This window comes from Haliotis asinina, chromosome 14 (genome assembly GCF_037392515.1).
Source record: "Haliotis asinina isolate JCU_RB_2024 chromosome 14, JCU_Hal_asi_v2, whole genome shotgun sequence".
In the NCBI taxonomy this organism is placed as follows: domain Eukaryota; kingdom Metazoa; phylum Mollusca; class Gastropoda; order Lepetellida; family Haliotidae; genus Haliotis; species Haliotis asinina.
The window spans coordinates 20121540-20139527 of NC_090293.1; the positions used below are offsets into that span (position 1 = coordinate 20121540).

General features: G+C 39.6%; 1 protein-coding gene across 1 annotated transcript; it reads left to right on the forward strand.

Annotated features, from left to right (window-relative positions):
* The first annotated feature begins 1781 nt into the window (after nt 1-1781).
* Nucleotides 1782-8485, forward strand: LOC137261814 (uncharacterized). The gene is made up of 2 exons (XM_067799599.1): nt 1782-1832; nt 7552-8485. Exon 2 carries the CDS (start codon nt 7554-7556, stop codon nt 8127-8129), a length of 576 nt encoding a protein of 191 aa, XP_067655700.1. The 5' UTR covers nt 1782-1832; nt 7552-7553; the 3' UTR covers nt 8130-8485.
* The last annotated feature ends 9503 nt before the right edge of the window (nt 8486-17988 follow it).

Below are 17988 nucleotides of genomic sequence, written 5' to 3' on the forward strand. Positions count from 1 at the left end.
GAATATATATTCAGTTTATATGGTGATTTTTGTCATTTTAGAGAATGCATGTGACGATCCAAGCATTGGACCACCTAACCACGTGTTTCAGTTGTTAGGAAATGCGAAATAACCACTGGGCTCCAAGCCCATGGCTAGTCAAAAACCTGTCGGGCCAGTAAATCTCAAGTGTCACTGGCCCGACTGGCAAGTGAATTTTCATGGGGATCGTTTTGTAAATATATCACTCTCTCCGACTTGTTAAAGAACAACTAAACTCAATTTTGCTACTCTTTTTTATCACTGCATATGAAAGACGTCTGGTTAGTCATAAACGGAACACCATTTTTATAACAAACTTGTGGTTAATTAATAACAAGCGCTCAAAAGTTGTTAAAAAGCCGTCTGCTTCTCTCTCGCCCGCAAACGAAACCGCAGCCAGGTTACATAACTCTGTCGCCAGAGCCCTGCAGTGACGTCCTAGAAGGAACGATGTTCATTTAAATGTATGGAAAATGTGTAGGAAGCTCGTCATTTTGCTGATTTCTCGACGTCACCAAAGACATGCCGAATTGTTGTGTTGCCGTCAATTGTTCCTTGGGGTCGGGTGATAGTGTCACCATGCACAGATTTCCACCGGACCCCGTAGTTTGTGCTTAAATTGGTTGTTAGTGTGTGCGAAGTCAGCGTTGTGGAAGCTTGTGGTATATACTAAATCGGATGGTTCGCCCCATACCACGCTTCCAGGATAGAAAATGGAGTTCAAGTTTCATCGAGTTTATAAAATCAAAACTGCTTACTACACATTGCTGACCAAAAGGATTTTGCGTGAATATAATGCTTTCTTCCTCGGAAGCGAGGTTGTGGTCGAAGTGATAATATTATCGTAAGTAATATTATATCGACCCCCGCCTCGCTTTCAAGAGTGAAATTGTTATGTTATAAGCAATGTCATGTAAAATCCTAATGTCCATCAATAAAATACACATTTTACTATCAGTTAAAAATAATTTTGATTTTGTAAGTCGGTGAAAACAAACTTAAATAGCATTCATCCTCAGACGGGGCGCCGCCAGTTTTGAAATGAAATGAATTAACACTCTTGAATCATGCAAGATTATGTCCTGGTAAAATGTTTATCATATTAGCAGCTTATCGATGAAACCCATGTCTACATTCGAATTTCGGGCTAGTGGATTATTTTGTGGGCTATAAACTATCAAGCATAGCCAGCCCGACTGGCTAGCTAATTGTGGAAACTGTTTCCTACATCATGCATAACTGTGTTGTCTTTTATTGAAAAAATAATACATTAAAAACTTCAAATTAATATACGCACAGAGTAATCTTTGCGTCAGAAAGTGTACAGAGTGACAGTTTTAGTCAAATTGCAGGTTTCTAAAAATACCTCAAAATAGGACATCCTGTCATCGTCATTGTAGTGGAAGCTGTGTAAGGGACGGGAGGCCAGGACACCGCATGCGTCATCTGAGCATATAAACACGACCTATGACCTAACCGGATATCTAGTCGTTTATGGATTTCCTATTGCTTTATGTTTATTTTTGCTATATGATAAAAATAACGCTCGGGGTCTTGGTATAAGAAGGCGTTAGAACTGAAATAGAGCAGGACAATGGTGTATGTCGGGGTCGTAAGAGGCGACTTTAGGCATGATCCACAATTAAAAAATGCTGCAACCTTCATATTGTTGTTTTGAAAAGGCGTGTATTGTAAATTCAATGTACTTCGCGAAGCCTTGATCTTCACAGTCTGAGTGCGCCTTAGCTAATTTTAGACCAGGAAGTTGGGGGTATTTTTGCTGCTCTATATTTTCGGTGGGAGCAAACCAGGTACGTCGTTGAAAATAAGCATATTTCAACTTCGTTTGCCTAATACACGAACGAAGGAGTGTTTTCTTCTGTTAGTTTTGTAGACGAGGCTCACTGGTAACTCCTTGATCAGACATGCTCGGGCTATCAAACAAGGTGACAAATGGTTTGTTGACAACGCTGCGCAGCAGACTTTAACAGCCGTAGCAGTGTTGCGCGGGTAGAAATGGTTTTATAACCCATGCGTTGTGGTTTAAGATCGTGGTAGAAATCCCAACGATATGCGCAGAAAACCCCATACACCACGATTATATTATTTTACCGGCATGTTTCAATCTGCCTTTTTATAAGCGATGAAAACAATTTGAAAAGTGATTGGAAACCGCTGAGATTCGTTTGTGCCGTGTAACGTGACGGTCACTAACTCTGAAACATTGTGCATTTTTTAGCTGACTAGGAGAGTATATCTGATTATATTCTCCAGCTCAGAGGTGCATTTTCGCGCAACTCACCCCTCACTGGGGTACAGCGTAGTATATTATCACGCGTACCGTTCATTTTGACATGGAGCATCTAAGCATTTTGACATGGAGGTAGGGTTTTAAAAATGCCTCATTTTCTGTTACCGTCTTGAAGAAAACAGGCCTAGTTCAAATAAGAGATTCCAGTATAATTGTCTCATTTAATTCAAAGGAGGTTCCAAACAGAACAGTTTGGTAAATATCAGAATGACCTGCCACTGGTATGTCTATCAAATGTTTTGTTGACGTGTCAAAGATTCTGCCATGTTGCCATGTGTTGATCTGGTTGTGGAGCTCTGGTGGTCCGTGTGCTGACCTTTCTCTGGTGCAGTTTGTCATAATTTTCAATCTTACTGACGAACATGTAACAGAATTGTAAGTAACACAGACAATCTTGTCATAAACGCACCGATAACTGACGGGTAAGATGTACTTGTGCTTGCTGAAGATGTCCTCAACCACACTCGAACACCAAAGGTTAATCAACAAGACAACGGTGATCTAGAGTATCTATGAACAGTCCCTGGCCTAGAGTTTCGAAGCTCTCTTAACGTTAATATTGTCGTAAGTGCCATACATTAATATTAACTACGACAATTTTGACGCTAAGAGTGCTTCGAAAATTTGTCCCCGGGTCCTAAGTTGTTATAGAGGTAAGATGATCGTAAATCTCATACTTGCAATATAGTTTTTCGATAATGCTTAGCGCTACGATGACGGTCACTTCTAATGTTGCCTTGTTGTGGAACCGTAACATGCTCAACAACTGAGGTGTGGTCGCTTTAATTAGAAACAAGCAACCAGAGACATCGGTTGTCTTGGCATTATCCATTGTTTTTAAGGTAGTACTTAAGCACGTTTCGCAAAATAAATCTGCATCATTAGAAATCTGCAGTTTGAATATATATTGCGGAAGTACGGAAGCGTATTAGGGCCATGGTTAAAATGTTTTTGGTGTCACTATATCCTACGTAGGAAATACTATCTCTTACGTAGGACGCAGTACTTAATATCTCCTACGTAGGACCTAGTACTTACTATCTCGTACGTAGGACTTAATATCTCGTACGTAGGACTTAATATCGCCTACGTAGGACTTACTATCGCCTACGTAGGACTTACTATCTCCTACGTAGGACTTATCATCAACAGCGTAGGACTTAATATGTCCTACGTAAGACTTAGTATCACCTACGTAGGATTTAGTATCTGCTTCGTAGGATTTAGTATCTCCTGTAGGAGATGCTCGATATATGTTATTCTACATTCATCTGAAATGGTGAACTTAGTTCCCCCAGATACGGAAACCATTTCCTTTTCGACTGTTTCAGCAGCTGATGTGTTTACAGCCATGTGTTTCATTTACGTTCAGAGTGTACAGTTATGTGTTATATTTACCATTAGAGTCTGCTATCAAGTGTTTCATTTACTCTTAGAGTCTACTGTTTCCTTCACCATTAGACTCGGGATCGGGTGGTCAGGCTCGCTGACTTGGTTGACGCATGTCATCGGTTCCCAATTGCGCAGATCGATGCTCATGTTGTTGATCACTGGATTGTCTGGTCCAGACTCGATTATTTACAGACCGCCGCCATATAGCTGGAATATTGCTGAGTGCGGCGTAAAACTAAACTCACTCACTCACTCACTCACCATTAGACTCGTGTGTTCAACTGTACTACCCATCAAAAGTTGAGACTCACTAGTGTAAATGTAGCCGCATACTTCAGTCAACTGTTCTAAACTAGATTTTGTAAAATATTCCATGTAAATGTTTAAAGGTACTTTTTACACATGAACTGATGTATAGCAAAACAAATTCGTAACGTTGACAAGATTATTGTCAAACGTTCAACAAATGATTAAACTCGGTGAAAAATGGCAAATTCTTATCAAAACTTTACACCAAAGCACAGCAGTTCACATGTCCGATATCTGCACATGCTTTTCATCAGTTTGATGAATCTTTCTCTGGCAACTGAACTGCATAACGTTTGCAGTTGTTTGCCCCAAGTTGGTGGGAAAATTCACCTTCGTTGTAACCATGTATACATATACAGTGTGTGTTTTAACTGAGTCTAGACTTTTGATGGGTAGTATAATTGTTGCATACTACTTTCATGTGTTGGACCGACGGTTGTACTTTACTGCCTCGCGTTCAGTTTGCTCTATTGTTTCGCGTTGCAGTTAGTTCACTGTTACATGTTGCACTTCGTTACATTTTTCTATTATGCGCTGGATATTTCAGTGGTCGTAGCACATTAGTCATAATCTGTGTGCACTGACGTGTCTATCGGTGGCAATCTATGCGTACTTATATCCTTAAACTTATACAAACAACTATAATGACAATCCTTTGCAATTCCGTATTGCTTTACGCCGCATTCAACACTTTTCCACCAGAGTCAAGTCAACTTGGAAACAATTACGAAAAAACAAACACACTGTGTATTAACATATTAACACTGCGTTGCTGTCATAAATATACATTGACGTGCATTTCTACTATCTAACCTCCGCCATAACCAAACATTACTCAATTTAATAACCACACTTCATAATCCGAACTTTTAAAAGGATATATTAAGAACTACGTGGCAGATAGTATGTCCTACGTAGGAAATACTATATCCTACAAAGGAGATATTAAGTCCTACGTAGGACTTACTATCTCCTACGTAGCCTACGTAGGACTTACTATCTCCTACGTAGGAGATACTAAGTCCCAAGTAGGAGATAGTATGTCCTACGAAGGAGATAGTGACACCAAAAAGATTTTTCACCGTGGCCCTAATACGCTTCCGTAATATATGGCCTATCATCTAGTAGTCTATCTGATCTACCCGATTTCCGATTACATTCCAAATAGTTGTGTTGCCAAATAATAAGGCTTATCATATTTAGTTTTCCGCAAAATTGAAACACAGAATCTTAAAATGCCCGTAGGTTAACCATCGGCGATGTTCGCAATCACCTGTACCCGCGTAATTTGTCGAGCGTTTGTGTAACCAATAGCTTGCAGCACAAAGCCGAGCAAGAATATGCTGCATATATGTACAGAATGTGGGGCAGTTGTTCACAGGCATGTTATCTGTCACCAATACACCATTATTATAGTGTACAATAGACGTTCCTGGCTAATAATTCATCCTTTAATAGCAAAAAAAAAAAAAAAAATAGAACTTAGTATAATGACAACGCAAATACTTTAGTCAGTATCTAAAGAGCCATTTCGGTTGTTTGAAAACACACATACAAATCACACCCTGAACTGAAATGACAACGCTTTCATAGGACAGGAAGTTAGAACCGATAAGGGTAAAGTTTAGAGGGGTGGAAGTTGAGTTGAGAAGAATGGAAATAAGAGGTAGAGCCATTTCACGCTGTGATTTACAGTCCCTGAACCACATTACTGCCCCTACTGCCTAGCCCTCCCTCCAATGCTAAAGCCCTAAATGTATAGATTTCCCCAGGTTTTCCCCAACTCCCTGGGGCTCCTTTTTCAGTTTAAATGAATTTATCAAAACTATCTATATTCAGACTAGCGTTAGCCTGATTGTGGTTGAACACTTACAGCGGGGTCTGTGATGTACTCATGGTGTATAGAACTGAAACAAGAGTAGTATCACAGCTTGTAGAGTATCGATTTTATGAGTATCAAATGGTCTCCCCTACAGCTTTATCATAACAAGGAACGCTATTACTGAAATATAATATTATATGGTCTCTGCTGAAATCAAAGTAACGGCATTTTGAATATCAATGCTAAACGTAGCAAATGGGTTTCCCCCTAAAGCTTTATCATAACAACAAACACTATCCGCGCGTATAAATATATTCCCCACACATACACATGCACGCACCGCACGTATAAATACATCGAACATCTCCGGTGTCTTAAGATATGACCATGGAAGTGGGTACATTTGCTTTTTGAAAGTTAACTTCTTGGTTCAGTCTTGACTGAAACAGTATGTTTTACACAAAATATTAACATTGCTGAATATGAATAATGTGTTAAAATCTTTAGTGTACAAGTTACATTTAACTCGATGGGGCAAACTTAAATATTTGGTCAGTGTCGTCAGGTTAATGGTCCGAGGCATGAAAATAGACAGGGATACTCAAAGACAGAGCAAATATGTTTACAACTTTGTTTTCTATCATATGAAAGCATAATTTCATGTTCTTAAAAATCAATTACATTTTCTCTCAAAACTGAATATTGTAGACATACGTCTAGGTGAATATATCACACGAATACTTTGTACGGGAGAATTCCATCACTTACCTGAAACATATGTTCATTTGTACTCCTCACCGGGGGCTCTCTTAGCATGACCTGCGAATGTATTGTTTTCATAACACACAGCTGAACTGTGAGAGAGTCCTCTCCAGCAGACACACTCTTACCTTAAACAACACATGACATGGGCGGATCCAGGAATTTTGAAAGTGGGGATTCTGAGGGTTCGAAGCCCCTGAAAACACAGACAGACAGACAGACAGACAGACACACCCCGTCCACCCTCATGGACCCGCCCATGCGTGATTATTAGAGATATTTATCAAAACTGAAAGGTCACATGCAAAATTAGTCAATCATTTGAACTGCGGTTTCGGGGGCTTTTTTCATCGGCTTATTTTTCTACTTTATAAGTTGAATTTGCATTTTTGATCATTTGTTTCTGTAAGTCCATACCGAAAGGTATCAGAATCTGCAAAGTTGTGTTTTGCGTTTCATGTGACCTTGAAACGCTTTTTCGCATAGTCCCAACAAAAACGCCCACAACGAGACACAACAAAGCAACGTTACTGACTGTTGACATAACACCCAAGATGTTCCACGCTGTCAGTCTGTTACATTACAGCAGAACAGCCGTGGGGATAGATATTCAGCAAAGTTATCGAGAGGTCAGGCTCGCTGGTTCACACGTAATCTTAGCTAATGCTGTCAATATTGGATTATTTACAGATCGCCGCCCTAGAACTGGAAGATTGCTGGGTGTGGCATTAAATAACAAACAAACAAATTCTCCAGGAGACACAAGCAGTTCTTTTGGCACATCACGTTTCATATATTGTTAACATATTTTGCGACAGGTTTAGTTCCCGACTTCGGACACCTTAACGGCTTTTGGATGTTTCTTGAAGTCTTACAGATTGCCATGCGTATATATAGGACAAGTCATGTCATCTGGATCTTTGTTTGTCGACAGGTATGTACATCGTCATAGATGTCCTCATCATCAGCTCCTGTTTCGTAACGTGCGGTCTCCTTGGGAGCCATTCCTCCACCGGGTATTGCACTGAACCAGACATCGACAAGCTTCGCCGGGATATACCCAACCTCTATGCTGGATTTCTGGATCCAACCTTCGTGAACCTTCCACGACTGAAAACCATCGTCAGGAGAAAGAATGGTTACATCTACCCTTTCAGCAAAAAGTCAGTATATTTCTACGGAGGCTACCGGAAGTGCTCCGATGCCCGGAAAGTGATTCGCAAAAATGGCGGCAATCTCTGCCCGTCATATTATATTCTGGAATATGACCCTGATAGGATTCCACGAGAACTTGTTCAGGCAGAGTGCACGTGTGACAGGTGCTTTCTCCGTCGTCGTCCGAGGGTTCGCGAGGAGGTCGTAGCTCATCTCGGGTGTCGCAAATTGTACACGCATACTCAAGTACTGAGACGAGCCGGGTGTATCCAGGGTGTGTGGACATATCGACTCTACTGGGAAAGAGTGTCCGTTGCCTGCAGTTGCAATCTACTGTTCGGTCGCCCGTTAGCCTGAAAACGTAGTAGAGTAGACGACATGGGTATGTTCACAGGTTTATAGAGCGCTATCGAGAGTTGTACAAACACATACATGCTGTAAAGCGAGGTCAGGTCGGTCTTCTTTGAACCAGTTTGACTTGAAGCAAATATTTGAGTAAGATCAATCCAAGATTTTTGTGAATTTGGCCTGACCAATTGACTCTGGGTAAATGAGTGTGCATGTGTTTGGAGCGGGTTGGGTTAAGATGGGCGAAGGTTTTTTTTATTATTATTACAACGAAATTCAAATTGAAGTTCAGTGATGAAACAATACTTCACCTTGTTTGAGAAAATGGAAATGCCTTCCAAATTAAAACCTACACTGTTACAAAATTGTATTTCTTCAGTCAGACTAATAACATGCACAACAAGATCCAACATACTCCGAAACAACCCACGGTACATGTTTAAGGCCGCGCTCAGCAATATTCCAGCTGTATGGCGGGGGTCTGTAAATAATCAAGCCTGGACTGGACAAATCAGTGATCAATAGAATGAGCATCGATCTACACAACTGGGATACGATGACGTGTTAGTCAAGTCAGCAAGTCTGACCAGCCTATGGCTGATTGGCATGCTTCAAACTGGTGGAATGTACGTAGTGTTCAATATCGCAGTCTGTGGCTTGAATAAATGGGAACGTTTCTGTTTATGATAGGTCCTAAGTCAAAGTCCTTATAAAATTAATCAGATACCAGGCTTTAAGGAAATAGGCCAAAAGAGTCGTTTGCGGGGCCCCAAGATCTTGCTGATGAGAAAACGTGATGTTATCAACACACAGTGACCAGGGGAAAATGGTCAACAAACCGGGGATTCTCAGCTACTGTTTTGAGATGATTCCATACTAATACGTAAAGACAGCATTGTCTACGATTGTGTATACATATACATGTCAGAGGAACAGTCTGGAATCAAACGTTCGTTCAGACCATGTTATCCCCTATCGGAAGGTGTGGCGATGAGTAGAAGGCGACTGAGGTTGCCTGTTGACGTCTTCATGTTCAAATGAACCTGATCGTTTTGTTGTTAAACGTCGCACTCAGCATTATTCTAGCTCTATAGCAGCTGCCTATAAACAATTGTATCTGAACCTGACAATCAGGTGATGAACATAACGAGCATTCCATGTGCAATTGGGATACCATAACATTTGTCAGCCAAGGCAGCGAACCTGATCCCCCCGATCCTGTTAGTCTTACAAGAAGCAAGAAGACGGGTCTTACTTAGGAGATAAACATCATGTGTTGGCCAATTTCCGGGTGTTATTGAGTATTTGAAGCCCGGGAATACATTTGGAACCGACGGCGTCAACCGCACATTTAAAACGCGTAACACCTAAGAAAGAACCAGTTGCTCTGCTAAATACGTCAAAACCAACAAAGTTCCGCTCTACTTAGTCTCATTAATGAAGGCTCAAGCTATTGGTAACACTATTTCCTAAAAGTTGTAAAATCTTGTTTTTTGTTTGAAAAATTAATATTTTGCAAACGTTCTATAGAGCATGGAAAAAAGGCAATTCGTCGTTGAAATGACAAATACTGCGTTCTTTAACGTCCGGTACGTTATGTTACAAATAGCACATTTTGCATTTTAATTGCCAATATGAGAATCCACCTGTCACTTAATGTCAATAATTTGCACATGCTTGTGATTCTGTTCATGGAAAGTGGAGGGCAATACACTTGCATTGAGGTTTTAACACTGTCCTTCACTGCTCTATACCTACCTGTCTGAAACTGAAGCTTAAAATGAGACTTATTTCACACTGCTGAAAGGGGACAGGCTACAGACCTTTTGGGATTTGATCAAACCCAGCAGCAGGTCAGAGTGTTATTGGTATTTTTTGTAGAGATATCAAGCCATCAAGTCTAGATATTAGGGGCATGATTATAGAGCGTTACGTAACAGATTCCTTAAGGCAGCAGATTTTCAGACAGAAAACTTCAATGCTAACAATGTGAGGATATCCAGGTGCAGCGTTCATCGAAGTTTAGGGGCAGCCAGACTCCGATCTAGGCGACTTGCAGTTCGTCCACCACTAACACCACGTCACAGGCAGGCGCATTTAAGATAGAGCAGACATCATGGCCGCTAGAATCAACACCAGTGGTCTCGTTAGCACCTCACAGATGACAGCAGATTCAATTTGTCCCTCCTTGATGGTTGGCAGAGCATTTATGTTCACAATGGAGAGCAAATCACAGATGCCACTGTGGTCAAGCACTACGGATTTGGCTGGGGTCGGTCATGGCATGGGCACGGATAACTGCTGCTAGACGCACTCCACTGCATGTGGTCGACGGTGATCTTAGGGGCAACGTTATCTGAACCACCTTTCTCACAGCGCTAAGGTGACCATAAGTCACTAAGGTAACCTTAGTGCAATGGTAAAGAATGAAAGTTAAGGTTAACCTTAGAAAAGGATGTTTCGGAAAGGAGCTGCTCTTTCAGCTAATATAGCTGTACCATTCCTGCAAGCTATGCATGGCTTTTATGGTCGATCCTCTCTACTGCAAGACGACAACGGTGGGCCTCATGCGGGAAGATTGTCAGGGAATTGTTAGGCAGCTGGGTGTAGAGAGGATGGAGTGACAAGGAGCATGCCTTGGTTGAAGTCGGTCCAGCACCAGGGGTCCCCTGTGCGAGGTCAAGTTAAGGATGGAATGCGATTCCGCAAGCTTTCTGTATGAAATTGTTAAAGAGCATGACAACAAGGTACAGCAGTGTCTTGGGTGCATGAGGGGGTACACAAGATATGGAATGACAAGAGTGCTTCATGTTTCAATTTTGGGAGTTGGCCTATGCAACTGACGTTGTATACAACTGCTCTTGCTGTTTGGACGTTTTGTTTATTGAAATGTTAGTCAGTACATTTACCACCCCCCCAATCCCCAATCCAAAAACCAAAATTACAAACTGACATGCATACCTCACCCTAAATATACATAAAAAACAAGTACAAAAAACAACCAGTGAACTTATCCTAGTGTTGAAGTATTACATTGGGGAAGGTGGAAATGTGTTATGTAAAAAAAGAGGGGTACTGTACTCCCACTGGAAGGACATTTGTGCATAAACCCTGGTCTACTATACAAACCTTCATAAGCAAATCCTGCTGGAATACCTGGGCACTCCTCGTTAGTTATTTAATAAAGGAACTCAGTATCAATTACAAACTTTTATTTACATGGTTTGATGATACAGTAATACACATATCAGGTAGATTTTGGCTTTTAGCAATAAGAATTTTCTAGTATTCATTTTTTAAAACATGTACATATGTAACAAAACTAAAACACTGAAGTAGATTATGGGGACATCTCCCTTGCCAGGACATATCCTGGGTCTACAAACACATACACACAACACAGACAACCTGGGCAACACCTTGTTATTGTTTGTTTGTTTTCATGGACAGATATTTATTAAAACGCTTTAAATTTTCAGTCCCAATTGCTCTTGCCATTGTAAATTTTAAAAAAAATGCAGAAACCTGTGACAGTTACTGTTAATTAAATACTGTTTTTTATCAACCAGACAGTGTTGAAAGATGCTTCTTGCAAAACCTTTGCAAAGAAGGAAATACATGTTGCTGTAATATTAAGTACTAACGCCATAAAATGCAATCAATACCTTAGGCACTACAATATTTGATTCACAAAAAGTGGAAAAGACTTAGAGTGAAGGTGGTGGGAGACAAAAAGAGAACAAATTACATATTTATTTTGAACTGTTACGAATGAAAACCAAATTTTTTACATGGGAAGACTGTGAAGCGTAACTGATTCTTGTTCTTGTTATATTATATTTACAGTTGTCCATTATTTCAGCAAAATACTCAAAACAAAGTCAATCCTTTTAACACTTACATACAGCACTAATCTCCCTTGGTGCTGACAACTTGCACTATTCACTCTCAGGACAAGGCAGCAGGTGAAAACCTCATAATCCAGGTTCATAGATAAAGTACATATTTGACACACATTAAAAAATTTAGTGGTTTACACAACATGCAAAAAATATAAGTTTGTATATATAATAGATTCTTGAATCTTCTATATACAAATTGAAATACTGCAAGGTGGCTTTGAGTAGATGAAAACTGCACAACATATACATATGCATAAAGGTAACATGCGATTTGCATGTACAGAACATGAAGCAATAGTGACTTACCAGCAGCAGGGTAAGACATCAGGAGGTCAGTCTAAGACTGGTGAAAATCAGACAGGAATAGAAGTTTTCTTTCTAAATGTTATTTCACATCAAACGCTAGTTCGAAATGAGTTACTTACTAGTGGTACCAGCCCCTGTAAATGATTCAAGATTGTGATGATTCAACTCTGCTAGTCATAACAAACAAGATGAATGCTGTTTCAGTATAGTTACCAGATCCCTTCCCAAAAGAACCTGTAGGGCTATGATAATTTTAGCTCCAAAACTTAAACTTACAACAGAAGTAGAGCTACTGTTTTGTGGGAAGGGCCCTGACCAATAGTACATTTCCATGATTTTATCATTGTCAGGTCATTTTCTCATATCCTTGCAAATTTTGTATGGGAGTCATCTGGACATTTTGCATAGGGGTTGGTTACATTTGCCAGAATTCCATCCCGTCTGAACCCTGTTGCTAGTACGAAAATAATTAACAAGAAAGAATAGTTTCATATAGACGCTTGCCATTTCAAACGCAACGTTTTCCTTTGCCTATTAAAAAATTCACACATAAACCATAAGGGACAGCAAAGTATTGCTGACAAGATGGGTGATGATGTAATGATAATATCTCTGACAACTGCCAAGTGGGTTGAGACGACTGCTGTTCTGGGAGGTAAACTATATGGGGGTGGACTGGGTGGACGGGTTTAGGGGGAGAGGAAAGAGGAAAGAAAGAGGGGAAAGAGACAGAGAGAGGACAACTCCTAGGAATAGAGGCTGCGGTAACTTGGTAAGATGTAAACAGAGTTGGTTAAGATGATGTGGTTTACCCCCATACTAGACACTAACCTAAAAAGGAGGCAACCCCAACAGGCCAGGGCCCAGTTTCACAAAACTCTCGTAGCCTAAGATCTCGTAAGTTTTCTCGTAGCCATTGCACCTCCTATACTGTAACATAGGAGCTACGGATGCTACGAGAAAAGTTACGAGATCTTAGGCTTACGAGAGCTTTGTGAAACGGGGCCCTGGAGTGTTTTGGTGGTCAAAAACCCAACAACGGGTGAAGCTGGTGTGGTGGCCACTGATCATGTATATTACTGTAAGCGAGTTGTGGACACAGGGAGGAGATATGATGGTTATAAACCTGACTTGTCAAGCTGGTGTGGTGGCCATTGATCAGGTATATAACTGTAAGCGAGTTGTGGACACAGGGAGGAGATATGATGGTTATAAACCAGACTTGTCAAGCTGGTGTGGTGGCCATTGATCAGGTATATAACTGTAAGGGACTTGTGGACAGAGGGAGGAGATATGGTGGTTATAAACGGGACTGGTCAAGCTGGTGTGGTGGCCATTGATCAGGGGCCCCTTTCACAAAGCTCTCGTAAGCCTAAGATCTCGTAACTTTTCTCGTAGCATTCCTACTTCCTATGTTATGGTATAGGAGGTAAAGAATGCTACGAGAAAAGTTACGAGATCTTAGGCTTACGAGAGCTTTGTGAAAGGGGCCCCAGGTATATAACTGTAAGGGACTTGTGGACACAAGGAGTTGTTATGGACAACAGAGTTACTTGTCATGGTGCAGTCCTTCATACTAAATGAATAAGGGGTCATGGTGCAGTCCTTACAATGGTATTTGCTATTTCCTCAATATATACCATTCACAAAAAGAAGGGGTTATTGAATTTACAAGACTGATAAAATGCAAATGATGAAGCTAAGGAAGAAATGGATGATGAAAATAAATTACGGCAAAATGTGACAATTTATTTAATTATTTTGGAAATGTTTTATCTGTATGGATATATATTACTATTTCTCATCTGCATTGGCACTGGCTAGTGGTAGGCTTGCAAACTGGTATATGACCTACGGTATGTTTTTTAATGGAATATAACATATTCTGAACACTGTTCATGGTAATAAGAAAAGTCAGTCTCCAGTCTGTGAGAAAACTAAGATAACTGACCTGGAAACAGTACAGAACCAGTGTCTGACGAAACCATTCAAGACAATCTCGCATCTGATGTGAGTTTCAACGTTCAAAATAGGTCATACTCAGTTTGATCTACACACAATCTTTGAATACAATCTACACTTAAAGAAGCATTTGAATTCAGTTCATTGCAAGAAAATCATTAACCAGCAATATAAAAAGATTTTCTGACATATTTCAAAATGAGAACACTGCATAATGAGTTAAAATGTCAAAGTTTGTCAAGGCAACACTTATTGCGTCTTTCAGTTAACATTTTCAAACAAGTCCTTATTTTAGTCATGTGTAAGAACATCCAGGACAAGAAGATGAGATCAAATGGCGATGAGAGTTCACAACAATGGACACCAGATATGGGATCCACCCCAATGTGGGGAATTAGACAATATATAACACTTGGTTATAAATATTGGTAAGTTGACAGTGAGATATGTGGAGCCATTCGAATTCCTCCATATTGCACACATGAAACATTTAAGCATATCTGACATCAATAATTGAGGTGTCCTGTAATACACTCTGCAAAGCAAATACACAAAAGGTTCCAATTTATTTTCCACCTCGAAAACTGTATTCTTTCACTACTTTTACCATGGTCATGAATTGAAAAAAGGAGTAATTTAGGAAAACTACAAGTCCAGCTTCATATATTCTCCATCTAACCACCTTTTTCCTCAAAAAACATCTGAACTGACTTGGCATGACATCTGATTTTAGCCATACCCTGTCAAACATTTGTAATATAACACTCTAATCATGTGCCCAGAATGTGTGACCACTGAGGTCCCTATGACCTGACATACTTAATTGTAATGTACTGCAAGAACAATGAATGGTGCTGTGCTACTATCAGCCTCCCACAGTCACTGCTGCTATGAATTTCAAGTAAGCTAGGTAACAGATATGAGTGAGGTGAGGAGGAACACATCATTGATATACATTCCGATAAATCTCCACTATACCCTGGATGCATCTATGGCTTAGACAATTGTATTACCTCCCTTGACTGGCTTTTAATCCAATCAGGTTTCTATGCTGGAAAGTTGAGCATACCAATCACAACTCACTTTTGCTTTTTAAATTATTTAACTGATTAAACTTGGCAACACAAATCATGCTCAGGAACACTCAAAGAGGTAGGAGGAGTTCTTGCATGTATTTTTCAAAAGGTTTCAGACCTGACAATTTGTCAGTATTATTTCCCCCAAATCTGAGTTGCACAGTGAACAAACCTTCACAGCTGCTACCCCTATCTTTGTTGACACTGGCTAGCTCGGTTGCAACAGCGGCTTACCTGGGTGGCTATTGTGAGAATGCAGAGCCAGCAAAGGGAGCTGAAGATGCATCCAGTATATAGTGGAGATTAAATGGAATATATACCCAGGAAATATTGAGGATAGGAGGAACAGAACCAAAGCTTCATCACAAGACTACTGCAGGCATAAATTTGAACACACTGAAAAGGTGGGGAAAGAAACAATTACAATTTGAACCCATAGTCACAGGGCTCTGGACATCCAAGGGAAAACAAGACTTCACAGCAAGCACAACAGTGTTACACTGTGTACAACCAATAATTCCGCATGTATAAATATAAAAAAATCGAGTGATAATCTGGCACAAGGTCCTTGAACTCAGGATATTAATCACAACACACATCCTCCTCCAAGAAGACACATCATCTGAAGTCACACATGTAGAAGCTTCTTAAACAATCAGATGTCACTTTTCAAACTTTGCACGGCCTCAATTCTTCACGTAATTCATTCAGAAATTTAAACCATGCCAAAATTTCCAGTTGTCCTTTTAATGTATGAAATAACCCTACCCAAGCCCATATATATATCTTAGACACATACCACTAAGTGATTCTTCTGGTCTACCCACAGGTAATTATATAGCCATCATCCAACATGAAATCACACAGGTAGAGGTGGGTTGGTCAAAAAGGAAACAGAACTTGTTCTCAACATAGAACTATATGCTGAAATTTAAAAAAATATATGGGTATGAAAACAGAAAACCCTGAGAAAGTACTGTTGACTTTCAAAAATCTTCTCAAAAAGTTGAAATTGACAATGTAAAGTGATATCAAAAAGGTCATTCTACATGGGTACCAATCATCATCATCATCATCACCATCATCACCATCATCATCATCATCATCATCATCATCATCATCATCATCATCACGGGGACAATAAACATTCGTGCCTTGTGACAAGTCTACACTATCAGTTTACAACCTATGAAAATCAAGAACACAAGAAAACAACATCTGAAGTACAAAACAAGCTGCCAATCGGTACAGGGAACATGCATGGTATGCTCATTCAACAGTTCCTGCCAGTTTCCTCGATGTTTGCTGCAATGTCATCTCAATCACAAACTAGTCATTCATGGAAGCACTTAAGTTGACATAACCAGTATCATATGATCCATCTGGCCCCAATTTCTCAAAACAAACTAAGTCTGAGTTTTGACTTAAGTTTGACACACTCAAATGTGAGAAATGCAGGAAAATGTATTTCACAGAATGAACTGAATTTGGTATTAAACTCAACTATAGTTGACAATTTGAGTTTGGTGGATACATAACTTAAGTTGTTTTGGCTTTTATATTTTAAAAATGAAGATGTCATAAATTTATCTGTTTCAAATTAAGAAACTCAGTCTGAGATTTGAGTAGCAACTTAAGTTTGTTTTCAGAAATTGGGGCCAGATCTCATCCAGAAAGGGTCATCCTACAAGAACACTAGTATTCACATAATGTTATCTGATGACACTGTCACAGATCTGTATGGGCTCATAATCTTGTCATCACAGCTCTATATACTGATAATAAATATACACTGGAAATAATAAGGAAACCTATTCAAATGCAGTAAGTTTGACATGCCACTGTGAAGAGAGCTTCCCTTATTCGTGATATAGTGACTCTTCTCTTCTTCTTAATAAAAGCACTAATTATCACAAATTGACAAAGTTGCCATCTTGCATCAGCATAAAGTTTTTGAAAGACATTTAGAATTATGTAGAAGGTAACACTGTTATGGATTACATTCCTTTATTCCACAACTATGTAATAGTGAGAGTGAATATTTTTGCATTTGGATTTTCCTGACTTTAATGTCTTTGATATATTGAAATCAGATGAGCTTCTTTGAATGCTTCGCTCTCAATGCTGAAACTTGACGTTTATTTGAAGATTAGAAAGTTCACTTGACACTGAAGATATCCTCAGAAAAAATCATCAGATGAAGGGGCCGCAAGTTGTCTTGAAACATCATAACAAAGAATAAAAAAGTTATTATCCATAAAACGTTGCACATCTTCTTGTATTTGCACTATTACCAGATTTTCTCACAGTAGTTCACCAGTTTAATGAAAAACAACTACCCTTTTTCCAATATCGGTCACTAGTTAACTTTGTTCTAAAGCCCATTTTAGTCACTTCAGAGAACACTTCAAAGATAGGGATTTATCATTGTTTCAAAAAGAAGTGCCCTTTTTGGGCAAAATTCTACAAAATTATTAGTTTTGTTTAAAACTTTATGTAAAGTAGTTTTTATACTTATTAATGAAGCACAGACTTGTGGACAACAACTTGTTTATTGCATAGAGCAACATTTCCATGTCGATTCATGCACCATTATCAAGCTGAGGCTATCACTTTACCCAC

What these genes read in the sequence shown, in the direction of transcription:
- LOC137261814 (XM_067799599.1), top strand. Translation starts at nt 7,554, where the DNA reads ATGTACATCGTCATAGATGTCCTCATCATCAGCTCCTGTTTCGTAACG.